Genomic DNA, 14,454 nt, shown 5'->3' with positions numbered 1-14,454 from the left:
GAAAACAGTTTATAGACACTCTTTCTGATTACAGTTATATCAAGGATCCTGTGCAAGAGTAATTGGACCTGTTTTAGTAAGGCCTTGGGAGGCAGAACCTAGACCAAAGCAGGGGATGGAGGGAGAGACAAATTTGGCTTCACATAGAGAAGCATCTTGGGCAGATTAGAGAGGAAGAGAAAACAGCATGGGCTGTCCTCTGAGTGGAGTCAGTTCTTCATTCTGAGTTTCCCAAGGTGGAAGAAATCTTGGTAAAGAAGTCGTGGACGGGATTCTAGGGATTCTGAATTTCTCGACAATTCCTCGGACCAGAGAAGGCTCTAAAGAAGCAGCAGAGGGTGGGAGTAAAAGAAAGTAGCTTGACCAGCTCGAGGCTAGTTGTATCCTTTCCTCCTCCACTTGCACATTTCTACGACTGGGAATTTCTGATTTAACCTTGGGGACTGGAGTCCCGCCCACAAGTTGCCGGTTACCGTGGCGACGGAAGCGGTTGACCAGAGCCTTTAGAACAGGTTTAGCAGAGGGCAGCCAATCCCTTCAGGAACTGGGCGTGGCTTCGGTTACTGTGGCAGCGGGGACGCTTAGTCCGGGCCTGAGGCCAGTTTAGAGGCTAATGCTCCTCCCGTTCTTTGCATGGCACCCAAGAAAGAGAAAGGCGGGACAACCACCACTGGCTCTAAGATATGGGAACCCTCGCTCATAGCTGCACAATTCAACCAGGTATGCCCGGAACCCCGTAAATCCTCTCTGACCACCCCCCTACCCCGACTCCAGTGCTGAAAGCCCGAGCCAGACTCCAGGCGACGCTGCCAGGCTGGCCTTCTCTTCTAGACATCACCGCTGCCCCCTCGGAAAATTGTACTTGGCACCGCTCTCCCAGGACTGATGGTTTTGTTCACAAAAATCCTAGGGTCCCACCCGCAGGGAGCATTGAGGGAAGAGAAAAGGGGACTTGGGTTTCAAGAGGGGATGAAAGTGAGTGGTGGGGGAAGAGTAGAGGCTCTGACATCTCACCATCCTTTTCAGTGAAGGCATCCAGAAGGTACTCCGCAAATGTACTGGAGTTGTCTTTATGAACTACTCACTTTCTCCTGATTTCTCCTGAGGTAAAAATCCTGCTGACTCATTTGTAGCCTGGCACATAGTACGGCTTCAGTAAGAGCTGTATGAAAACAGACATGGAGTATCAATGCATTTGGTATCAGTGTATTTAATACAAAGGAGCCTTCTACAGATAGGAAAGGATGACTTTCTTATGCAATGCCCTAATACCACAGTATCAAACGTTTTGATGTATTTTGAAGGTAGTCTAGGAGATCAGAGTAGTGAGGGGTTGACTGCTAGACTCATCCATAGGATGACACAAAGGCAATCTATAACCCACCTGCCATCCATCACTGACCAGTTCTCCACTCTACTCATACCCACCACCTCCAGTGAGTTGGGCAGCCCAGTACCTCCTGTCATCTGCTGCCAGAAATTCACTTCAACACTAAGTTGTTTCTAAGTCAAAGATAACATTTGCAAGGAGGAATTCTGGGAATTCCGGGCTGCTATTCCAAAAACACCTTAAAAAACTGGAAAAAAATTTTTTTCATTTTCTATGCATATCTGTTGCACTAGAGAGTGAGTACTTAAAGGAAAAATACATCTGAAGTTTCATGATGTTCTCATGAGAGATTTCTATTTGTCCTTATTTTCCACTATTATTGTTTTTCCCTGTGAACAGTGATCCTGTCTGATATGAAATTCCACCAGATGAAGAATTTTGTGAAAGTAATTGAGATATTGCCGATTCTGACATGATGTCATGGAAATTGGGGTTATTTCTATAACCTTAGGAATGAAGGATGTCAACTCAGTAATTCCCAGTTACGTTCTCAAATTCTCAAAGATGTTTTTTAAAATAGTCTATAAAAGCACCCTCTCTTTTGCTTTTATAATTCAGTACTAGCCAAAATAATTTTTTCTCCATTTTCTTTGAAATTGTGTAGGCCAAGTTTGGGCTTGGAGAGAACATTTCTGCTTGAATTATAAACTGCTGAACAACAGAGTTTGATGGAGCTGCTGACATTGCATTAAGCTTTAGTGTTGCAAATATGAAGCTATAATTTTCCTAGTTGAATGGAAAACCTAAAGGCACTATTTTCCCTTATGATTTGAAAACCTGAAATAATATTCAGCTTTCTTGTTCCTGCCTAAACAATATAATTTCAATAAATCTTATATGTAATAGAAAGAATTTGGACTCAAAGAAATATGTAACTTTAACTACAACAAGTAAACTTTGGTCAGTTTGTTGAAATACAACAAACTGAAGGTTTTTTATTGCAGAGGGAAGGCAACTACCCTCCACCTCCTCTCATATTTTTTTCTCAGCTTGGTTTCATGTCTGATCCCAGAGGAAAATTCCCAAATTAAGCCTGAAGTCCAGTGCCCAGAGGCATGCCCTAACCACAATGTAATAGACTGAATTTGGGTTAAAGATGACTATAGATGTGTGAATTCCTTATTCATAGGGCCTAGCAAAGTTATTTGTACATATTGGGTGTGCAAAAAATGTTACTGCTTTAGTTCCCAGGGTTTCTTTCTATGGAGTTCTACCGCTGTGCAAACTGTGCTCCATTATATATGGTTGAGTATGTGTGTGCGACTCTGTGATTGTGTGTGAAGGGAGAGGGAAGTTTTCCTCTCAGTCTTCCATAAGCCAGTTTTTAGAATTAACTGATTAAATAGTCCTAATCAATAGTAAGTTTGAAGTCCTGTTTGCATGGACCAGCACTAGAGTTTACAGAAAATAAATAGGTTCACAACTTGGTTTTAGTAAATTTACTTTGGATCAGCATTTTGGGCTGTCTCTTGGAGGCTAGAATAATCATCAAATTTTCAGTACATTTTAGTTGGCTCTAAAACACAAAGTGATAGCAAATAATACAAGGCAGTCTCTTTCTAAGCATTAGATGATTATATTTAGTCTAGAGGTTAGGAAGATCAAAGGGGGCTGAGATAGCCAGGAAATGCTTTTTAAGATATTTACCTTTATCTGAGTTCTGAAGAATAGGTAAAGTTTGAATAGGTAGAAAGCAGGAGGACACTTATTTTCAGAAAGGAGACCAATATGTGCCTTAAATGAACCTGGGACACTTAAATTGAGAGAGGAAAAAATGCAGGTTAGATACCTTCTAGGTATACATTGCTCGTAAATTAATTCTGTCAACCAAATGATCATTTACTAACTTTGTTATCCAAACATTTAGCTTGTTATTATATATGTGAATAGATAATATTGTTATATATGAATATATTACATTATTAGTGTATTGAACTGTCACACTTCAAATTAGGTAAATTGGAAATATTTAGGGACAAGACTATAAAAATGCATCTTAATGTTGTCTTGTATATGACATAGACATTATATTTATGGTATCTAGCAGCATTAAGTGTTAGAGATGCTTTGGTGTTATATAAATTAAAATCTTTTCATGCAACTGTCAAGGCAGCCTCTACTGGCCACAGTGAGGAACAGGTGTTAACCCAGGTCCTCGGTGATAAAAGGTGCTATCTGGAAGCATTTTGGTCTAAGATATCTTTATTTGTATTTTTTATTGTGGTAAAACATACATATATCAAGAAAGTTATCACTCTAAACATTTTTAATGTACCGTTCAGTGAATGGCATGAAGTATCTTCACATTATTGTGCAACCATCACCACCTTCCATCTTCAAAACACTTTCATCTTCCTCAACTGAAACTATATCCATTTCCTAATTCCACTACCTCCCTCCCCCACCCAGCACCTGGAAACACCCATTTTTTTAATTGTGGATTTTTGTCCCAAAAATGTGGTCTTCAGAATTTGAGGAGTCTCCAAAAGTTTGAGTTGATTTAGAAATCTCATAGGTAGAGCGTGGTTTGAGATTTTGTTAATCTTAATTCTTCAGTTCAGTTCAGTTCAGTTCAGTCACTCAGTTGTGTCTGACTCTGTGACCCCATGAATTGCAGCACGCCAGGCCTCCCTGTCCATCACCAACTCCCGGAGTTCACTCAAACTCACGTCCATCGAGTCGGTGATGCCATCCAGCCATCTCATCCTCTGTCGTTCCCTTCTCCTCCTGCCCCCAATCCCTCCCAGCAATTCTTAAATACTTTCATATCCTTGGATGATTATATCTTTTCATTTATTCCAAGTTTAAGGTCTCATTTTTAGGTGTGGCAAGAAGGCAGCCATAACTTGTAAGACCAACTATTTGCATAGCAATTATTTCATTTGCTTACTGTGACCCACCATAGAAACTGTTAAAAACCAGAAAAAAAAAAATTCTGGCAATCCACATATACCTTAACCCAGCCAGCCTCACTAATCAAACTGATCAAATTTGCTGATTTCACTTTGTAAAGATGATTTTAGGTCCCTAATACCCTACTTAGGTATTGGACACTTACTGTCATTTACCTTACATTCATAAGATTTTACTTCTTGATTAAGCTTTTGATCCTTCTTTAATATAAATATCCACATATTTTAAAACATTTGTAAATATCTACTGTAATATATTTAGGTCTTTACTGAGACTCATGGGGTCTTGCTTTTAAAATTTATATATTTTCATTATCGGTGTATGTTTATCCCTTTCAAATGAATAATAATATTTGCATCAAAGGCACAGATTAATAATATACATGGTAATGCTGTCCTTCACAATACTCACTCAGAGGTTGAGGCTCCTGGGGTATTTGGGCTAACCTGCTTCTTTAAGAGATCTGAGGATTCAAGTATTTTAAGTTCTGGTTAAATTCTGGTCCAAAAATATGCAATGAATTGGCACGTGAGGGACCAGATTACAGATTTTCTCTCTAGTCCTTCTTCCTTAATAGAACTATATGTTATGATATAACTATAGCATTTAATATAGACCTTGCAATTAAAAAATATATTTGAAACCAAATTTAAGGAGAAATTTAAATACTTTGTTTCAAATTTCAAGATCTATACAAAATGCTATTAAGTGTGAAAAAATGCCTCCTTCTACTACCTAGAAATATGCCACATTTCCTGGTTGTGCCTGTGGAAATTTGGCTCCTCAGTGTCTCAGACCACCTTCATCTCTCCACTTTCCAATGTCTGTCAGTGGCACTGGAATCCTTAGTCACTGAAGTTCATCAAGAGTGAGTCATTGCTCTTCTTCTTCAGCTGGCCTCAAAGCTCTCTTAATATTTCCTTTAATATTTTCTCACTTTTGTCTCTTCCTCTCTTTTCTCAAGCCTTCATTCTTCATTTTGATCCCTGAATTTTTACAGTAGCCCCTCACCTCTACTTATTATGGAGTCATCTATTTTTGTCACACCAAGCCTGTGTGTGAAACCAGTGGCCACTGTACCTTTCCTAAACACTGCTCACACCGTGTTCACTCCTCCATCAGAAAGCATCAGCGACTGTCTGTACTCTCAAAACCTAATCACCCTGGCTTCTTCAACCCTCTTTAAACTGGTCCCCGTTTAACTATCAAATTGAATTGCTCCAGGCAAGGCAGTTGTCTCCTTGAAGTACAGACACACGAAGGAGCCAATGAGCTGCTGGAGAAAGTTAGGCTCTCATAAAGCCATGCCTTGCAGTAAGCTTTCCTAACTACCCTAACCCACATTTATCTTCCCTCACCTTTGCTCTTGGCCCTGTCTTTTACAGCTCAGTCCTTGGTTGCAAGTATGCCTTGAATTATTTGCTATCATTTCATGTTTTATAGAGCATTAAGTATCATGTGAGCTGCTTCACAGAAAAATCATATCTTATACTCCTTAAATCTACTCCACAATGACTAGCATGTTTCTAGGCACACAAACCCATACTCAAAATCTGTACAAAATTAATTCACTGACTTACTTTGGAATATGAAGAAACTTTTATTGTAGAAACCAGGACAGGACAGTTAGTAGACTAAGGAGCTGTTTCCAAGAGAAGAGGAAGGGACAGAAAACATTTATATAAAAAAAAGTATCACAGCAGATAAATAGGCTGATTGTAGCAGTACCCCCAAAAATGTTATGCAATGATTCCATTTCACTTCACAGAGATATTTCTCTGCCAACCAGGAGGCATTAAAGTGAAAGCTCTTTAGAACATATAGTTAGCAGTTGCTGCTGCTGCTGCTGCTAAGTCGCTTCAGTTGTGTCCGACTCTGTGCGATCCCAGAGACGGCAGCGCACCAGGCTCCTCTGTTCCTGGGATTCTCCAGGCAAGAACACTGGAGTGGGTTGCCATTTCCTGCTCCAGTGCATGAAAGTGAAAAGTGAAATTGAAGTCGCTCAGTCGTGTCTGACTCTTAGCGACCCCATGGACTGAAGCCCACCAGGCTTCTCCGTCCATGGGATTTTCCAGGCAAGAGTACTGGAGTGGGGTGCCATTGCCTTCTCCAAGTTAGCGGTTACTCCTCATTATATTATACATCAGTTGGGAAATAATACTTGTCTCTTATTAAACATAGCTTAGTGACAATTGCTGAGTTGTATACACTGGAAAAAACAGTAATGAAATTTCTGGGAGTCTGGAACAAAGCTTACACCTTGTAAAGGTTTGGAAAGTAGATAAGGGTTTTGGACAGGTATTGCTGAAATGTTTATATTCCAGACCTCTTAAATAAAGTTATAAAGTATAGAGATGCTAGGATGATAATAAACAGTCTAAGTAGGTTTGGGAGGAAAAATGTTCAGTTGTGCTCGAAACCATTATGAATGCAGTTTATCAAAAGAGAAATATGTTTTATTGGACAGAACCCTTGAATAATTTTTGAGAGGCAGTGCAGGATTTTTCAACTTTTTTGATCTTCAACAGTAACCTATTTCTCATGTTAATGTGTATTTAAGACTTACTGGAAATACTCATAATATGAGCTGAAGACTGATGTCTGGCAGCAAGCATATTTCTGAAATTGAGTTGGTTTTTATTACAATATTTTCTGAAATATGCTTTCACTGATATTTACAAAACAAATTGCCAGTTCGCACAAAGGTTGTTTTAATAAAAGCCAATGAAAGCAACTGAGTTGCTAGGAAGAATGTTAAGAGGGAAATGGACTTTTCATAACCTCACATTATAATTTCTCTTTTTGGACAAAAATGTATTATTTGAATGAGTTTGGAACCAAAGGGAGTTTGCATGTCAAAATATCTACCTGGATGTTATATGTGATCATTTTTATTGCAAATGAAAAATATTAAATACAAGTAAAATGTTAAGTGTTGCCAGTATGAGTTTGGCAGCGTACTAGGAAAATGTTAGTTAAGAAATGGTGAACGTTGATCATGTTTCAGCTCTAGCCATAGAAACCATCATTAGCTTCCAGTTACCCACAGGGTACAATGTGAGATAGTCTGCCTGGCTTTCACAACCCTGCCTAATTTGGTCTTTCTCTGCCCAAACATCTTTATCTTCCTTTGCTCCAGTTGAATGATCTTTGTGGTATCCCCAGGCACATGCTGACTATTCTCATGCAGTTTCCTGGCCTGAAGATCTCCCTGCCTCCATCCAACTTCTTCTCATTAAAACCCTCCCTTATATCTTCCAGGGCCTTCCCTGGTGGCTCAGTGGTAAAGAATCTGCCTGCCAGTGCAGGAGACATGGATTTGATCCCTGGATGAGGAAGGGATGGAAATGACAACCCATCCCAGTATTCTTGCCTGGGAAATCCCATGGACAGAGGAGCCTGGTGAGCTAGAGTCCATAGGGTTGCAAAGAGTCGGACATGACTTAGGCACTAAACAACAACATATCTTCCAGAAAGGAGTTTAATCACATTATTCTGGCCCTTATTGACTTTCCTCCTTCCACTAAGCTACCTCAGTGATTGTTATCTTTAATGCTATCCTACTTTGAGCTATGGTACAATACTTTCAGTGTTACCTACTGTTCCTGCATTCTCTTACAACATTGCAAATCCCTGGAGGATAGCAAAAGATTAATATTTTTAATTCCCTCCCTCTTGCCCACAGCACCTAATAGTGATTAGTACATAGTGGTCTTCTACAAATACCTACTGAATTAAATTCATTGACTGGCTTTTACTGCCTCAATTTCCTGGCCTGTTTCCTTTTTTGATCTCCAGAATTAGTCCCAACTCATTGCTCATGAGAAAATCTCAAAGACTTAGTTTTGATACCCATAAAACAGAGACAGTGGTCATACCTCCTTTGCAGATATTAAAAAGATTGTTGAGAAGATTTAAAAACTTCTATCGTGTTATCTTAGATTCACACATCCAAACCCAGACTCTAGATTTTTCCTTTCAAACCTGTTCTCTCCCAAGTCTTCATCTTCTCATTGAAGGGTGTCACCATTCATTCAACAAGTCACTAGAGCCAAAGCCCTTGCATTCATTGTTCCTCCTCCTTTCCTGTATCCCATAATCAAGCTTTGCTGAATCCTGTTGGCTCTGCCTTTGAAACTGACTTATCATCTAGATCATCTCTTCTTTTGGCACCACCTGTACTGCTATCTTGCTTAGCTACAAACAGCTCAAGAGTTTCAGAACTTAGCCTCTTTCTCCCATTTTCGCTGCCCTGTAGTCTTGTCCTCATACAGCAACCACAGTGGTTCTTTTAACTACACTGGCCTTTTGGCAGGCTTTGAATCCATCAGCAAGAACACTACTACTTTACAGCCTTTGCTCTTGCTATGCCTTCTGCCTAGAATGACCCTTCTCAAGATGGTCACATGAGCCACTCCCAACTGTCCTTCGGAATTCTGTTCAAATATTGCTTTCCCTGACCTCCCTATGTAAACTACATCTTCACTCTCTATTCACTCAACTCTCGTTCAGTTCCTGACCTTCTACTTCATTTGTCTTAGTGTCTGTTTTCCCTCTTGTGATAGTAAGCTCTGTGAGGGCAGGGATATGTCTCACTCATTAATACATCACCAGCACCTGACATTTAGAAGGGCTCAATTATCTTAATTATCTCAATTAATTTAATTGTCTCTGGTTTATGTTTAATACATGGTAGTGAAAAGAAAATATTTATATTGATTTATTTGATATACATCTTTTATTGCATCATCTGGGTATAATGATGCAACTGGGTCTACAGTGAGTTACAACCGAAACAAAACATTTGGAACTTTTTTCAAAAAACTGTGGGCTGAAACTCCAGAAATTCCATTTCACCACTCTGGCACTGTTTTCATGTTAATGGTTCTCAGTGAAGCCATCTTTCTTGGTACCTGTTCAAATAGTTTGAGATATCACAGGTGCTGTCCTACTGGCACCCCCAGATCAACAAAAAGCATTTAACTATTAATATCTTTAGCATCTTTAACAGGAAAAAGAAAAAGAAAAGACCCGAAAGTGAAGTCACTCAGATGTGTCTGACTGTTGGCGACCCCATGGACGGTAGCCGACCCCATGGACTGTAGCCTGCCAGGCTCCATGAGATTTTCCAGGCAAGAATACTGGAGTGGGTTGACATTTCCTTCTCCAGGGGATCTTCCTGACCCAGGGATCGAACCCAGGTCACCCACATTGCAGGCAGACTCTTGACCATCTGAGCCACCAGGGAATTCTAGTGTTTTATCATCTTGAGTTTTGCAAATAAGGTACTATTAAAGCACTTTTACATGAAACATACAAAGTTTTAGCAATAGTAATTGAATGTGCTACTTTGATTTATATGTTTTCCTAAAGGTTTCCTTCTCCCTTCAGTAGATAAATGCTTTGCCATAGTCAAAGCTGTAAATCTACATTGCAGTGGTACACCCATATATTATTTTTTGAAGTTCAGCTGAGTATTTTATGTCTAAAAATGCTCACTTATGTTTAACTACATAGTAGGTTATGTTAAAAGCTTTGATGATATGTTTTTAAATGTTTTGCAATTACTTCATTGACACATTTTGATTAAAAATTTTGTTTCAGTTTTTTTAATGCATGAAACTGATTATATATTATGTTCTTTAAATTTTCCTTCATTAATTATTTCAAAATGTCCTTTTTGAAATTGTGAGCTTTAGCAAAACCTGTTTGCCATTCTGATTAAAAAAATGTGCTTGCCCATTCAACTTTTAACAACACAAACTTAAGAGTTCCATTTCCACCCAACATTTATATTATTTGCAATATAATCAAATTTAATTAATCATATGTTTATGTTGAAAGAATTATGTTGTTTTGCACTTCAGAAATACAAGCTATTTATTAATGTCATAATTATTTTTACATAGTATCAGAATATGCCTCAGATTATATTGATTATATTTTTCTTCTTTGATCTCCTGAAAAGTCAGAATACTTATCTATTCATGATACTTGAAAAAAATTTTAAAAACCTATCCAACTTTGAAGTCCTCTTCACTGTGGATTTCCATTTTAAACAGTTTATATTATAAACTTATATAAACATAACATGTTATTAATATAAGTACATAATAAATAAAAATTATGTACACAGGAATTGAATTACACTATCATTTACAAACTGTAAAAACTAAGCAAGTCAGAAGCAATAGTTTGAGCTTGAGGAGGATGACTGGGGGTCCTCTGGAAGCCCAGAGTGCTTAGGGAAAGATGCACAATTTACCTTTGCTGCCTATCAGGACAAAGTCTAGACCATAAGCCATGCTGCAAAATTCCCCTCATGCTACACTGCTAAGGAACTCAGGTATCAATGATCAAAGCAACATCTTATACTGATCAGTTTGTACTAACAAGGCTATATTTTTCATTCCTAATTTTACCAATTTTTTCCTACCATCCAGCCTATAGTCCAGTTCACCCACTAGGTGGGCATACTTGTGTGTATCCAGGAGGTATCAGAACTGTCTCCTCTTCTCCCCTCTGTGTTCCCTCTACATGGCCACCCATTTGTCCTTCTGTCCTGCCAATATGATCATGTCACATCCTGCTTCAATCTCAACCCTTACTATTACTTACTTGGCCCTTCTTCCGGGCTCCATTCCAGCCTCATCGTCCCTCCTCTGTCCCAGCCCCTGTCATACCTAACAATTCCACAACTCAAACCTGCTAGGTAATTCTGTGCCTTCATGTATATAGGATTTTTTTAGAATGCCCTTCTAAAAAAAGTCCTATATAAATCAGATGTACCTCCTCTGTACAACTAAGACTGACTTCCTATTTCCTATTTAAGTTCGCCATATTTCCACAGTACGTATGCATGCCTTGATGATGGTAATTATATTAGAGTTATTGGTGGATCTGCTCTCTCACTTGACTGTGCGCTTCTCAGGGACAAGTAGTGAGTCATATTGTCTTTGGGTCCCCTCTGTTGAATACACTCAGTCCTTCATAATTGGAGGAATGATGAAAACAAATGCAGTCATTCTTCCTGTTATACCACAACCACCCACCTTTAAATCACATTCTTCCTACCTTCCGTATTTTTTTTGCTGAGGTAAAACAAACAAATGGCAGTATTAAATGTTCACTCTAATGCCTTTTGGTATATGTACACACCAAGATCTAGAACATTTTCAGTCATATAGAAGATTTCCTCAAGCCTCTTCCAAACAATACCTACACCCCCAAGGAAATTAACTCTGTTCTGACTATTAACACTATTCTACCATCATCAATTACTTTTCCTGTTCTTAAATTTTATTTAAATGATACACATGAACTCTTTATGCTTAACATAAAGTCTGTGAAATTCATACATGTTGTTGCATTATAAATCATGTGTTCTTTTTGATGACTGCAGTATTCCATGTATGAACGTACTGTGATTTATTTGTGTATTCTCTTGCTGATTGACATCTGGGTCATCTCAATGACATTGGGACATTGCAGTTTGAGATATTACAAATGATACTACTATAAAATTCTTATATGGATTTTTCTTTGGACATATGTACTCACTTTCCTGAGTATGTAACTAGGGATGGAAAAGCTGGTCATAGGACAGGCTTATGTTTAGCTTTAGTAGCTACAACCACAGAGTTTTCTAAAAGGATTGTACCCATTTATACCCCATTGCTACTGCTAAGTCACTTCAGTCGTGTCCAACTCTGTGCAACCCCATAGATGGCAGCCCCCCATGCTCCCCCGTCCCTGGGATTCTCCGGGGAAGAACACTGGAGTGGCTTGCCGTTTCCTTCTCCAATGCATGAAAGTGAAAAGTGAAAGTGAAGTTGCTCAGTCGTGTCTGACTCTTAGCGACCCCATGGACTGCAACCTACCAGGCTCCTCCATCCATGGGATTTTCCAGGCAAGAGTACTGGAGTGGGGTGCCACTGCCTTCTCCGAGTTTATACCCCATTAGTAATATATGAAGTTCCAAGTCACTTATCACTCTTTTTAATTCCATAATTTTTTTTGTTTTGTATTTCTACTGTACTTCATATTGTTGTTGTTGTTAATTGCTCAGCCGTGTCCAGCTCTTTGCCACCCCATGGGCTGCAGCACGCCAGGCTTCCCTGTCCTTCACCAAATCTATATGTTGAAACTAAATTCCTAATGTGATGGTACTAGGAGATGGGTCCTTGGAAGTAGAGCTCTCATTAAGAGGATTATTGCCTTTATAAAAGACACTCCAGAGAGATTCCTCTTTCTGCTATGTTACATTATAGTGAGAAGAGGGCCTCCATGAGCCAAGAAGTGAACTCTCACTAGACACTCAACCTGCAAGTGCCTTGATATTGGACTTTTAATTCCAAAACTATAAGAAACAAAATTCTGTTTTTTAAAACCCCCGAAGTCTGTGGTATTCTGTTATGAGCCCACACAGACTAAGACATACTATAATAGTTTTCTCCCTCTCTGATCTAAATTTGTTCCAGTCATTCATCCCCACTGAAGTCCCTCCTACCCTATGGCCAGTTTGTTTGCCATTTTGTGACTCTTTCCAGCTATTCAGTCCCTTTCTAGGTTTTACGCTTAAAACTCAACACAGCTTTCCAAGTACAAAGATATTCTAGTTTTGTACAGCTGTAAGGTAATGTTTTCTATTTTGTTCCCACTTTTTTTCTAGATCTGGTGAGCCAAGGCCTTTTAACCAGAACCGCAGCACATTAAGCTGAGAGTTATGGGAAAGCATTAAACAGTCACCCTTCCTATAACTGATCATCAAAGCCTATGAGGTTTTTTTCAACGTTTCATAAAAGAAATTTCTTTTTTTTAAATTGAAGTATATTTGATTTACAGTGTTGTTTTAGTTTCTGGTATACAGTGAGGTAGTTCAGCTCTATGTCTATAGTCTTTGTCATATGCTATTCCACAAGATATTAAACATAGTACCCTTTGCTACAGTAGGACCTTGTTGCGTATCTATTTTATATACAGTAGTTTGTATCTGCTAATCCCAAGCCTAATATATCCCTCCCCTGCCCTTTTCCCCTTTGGTAACTGTAAGTTTGTCTTCTATGTCTGTGTGTCTGTTTCTGTTTTGTGAATAAGTTCATTTGTATCATATCTTCTTAGTTTCCACATATAAAGGATATCATATGATATTTGTCTTTCTCTTTCTGACTTAGTTAAGATAAAAATCTCTAGGTCCATCCATGTTGCTGAAAAAAGGCATTATTTCATTATTTTTTTATAGATGAGTGATATTTCACTGTATGTATGTACCACATCTTCTTTATCTATCCATCTGTCGATAGACATTTAATTTGCTTCCATGTCCTGGCTATTGTACATAATGCTGCCATGAACACAGGGCTGCACGTATCTTTTTGGATTAGTTTTCTCTAGATGTATGCCCAGGAGTGGGATTGCTGCATTATATAAAGCCTCTAAACTTCTAACTAGAGTTTAGATTATGTTTTCTTCAATGCATCTACTTACATTTTATACAATGAATGTCATTTGACACACGTGCCTGCTCAATTCAGAAAGCTTTGTCAAGTCTCCCTGCAGTGTTTAATTACTCCCTTGGCACACAGCGTCACTGTCAGTGTCTGCCAGTGAAGGCAAGGCAGAGTGGTAGAGGAAGGCCCGTTGTCTGGGAATCAGGATGTGTTTTTTCCTTTATGTGACACCTTGACCAAGTCTCCATGCTATAGATTCCTTTTCCCATCTGCAAAATGAAGGAATTAGACAAAACGGCAATGAAAGAAACCGCCTAGCACCAAATTCTAAAAGCTTTTGTTTCACTGTAACTGTTTGCACATCTTGCATAAAGGTGGTTAAATAAGATATATACAAAGAAGGTCCTCCTCTCTGTTAATGCTTCTCCATCAAGAGAAGTGTCTGCTTAACCTTACCTTTGTTTTTAAGCAAGTTTTCTAACTCTGATGAAACATTTCCTCCACTTCCAAGGTAAGTCAGTATTTTTAGTATGAAAATTTGTGAAATGCTTTCTAAAATGAAGTCAGTCCTGTTTCCTGACCTTACCTCTTCTTTACCCTTCACAACCTTGATACTTTGTGTTAGTCCTCTTTGTTTTCTGCTAAATGTTACTATGGTGTGTGGCCCTACGTGTTACAGCTAACATACCAGTTTCTCAGGCA

General features: G+C 38.8%; 1 protein-coding gene across 7 annotated transcripts in view; it reads left to right on the top strand.

Annotated features, from left to right (window-relative positions):
- The first annotated feature begins 313 nt into the window (after positions 1-313).
- Positions 314-14,454, top strand: part of SPAG17 (sperm associated antigen 17) — a 283,690-nt gene continuing 269,549 nt past the window's right edge. For all 7 annotated transcript variants that reach the window (XR_015160805.1, XM_086392104.1, XM_086392103.1 and 4 more), the window contains exon 1: positions 314-720. Coding sequence is in view for 6 of the 7 variants with exons in the window: in XM_086392104.1 (XP_086248230.1) it covers positions 634-720 (87 nt within the window). In the remaining variant the exon portion in view is untranslated. The remainder of the gene's footprint in view (positions 721-14,454) is intronic.

Source organism: Bos grunniens, chromosome 3 (assembly GCF_055505025.1).
Source record: "Bos grunniens cultivar Pamir isolate PY7600 chromosome 3, Bosgru_T2T1.0, whole genome shotgun sequence".
Taxonomy (NCBI): Eukaryota; Metazoa; Chordata; class Mammalia; order Artiodactyla; family Bovidae; genus Bos; species Bos grunniens.
Note: the sequence above shows the minus strand (reverse complement) of the source record. Positions and strands in the feature narration are given on the sequence as shown.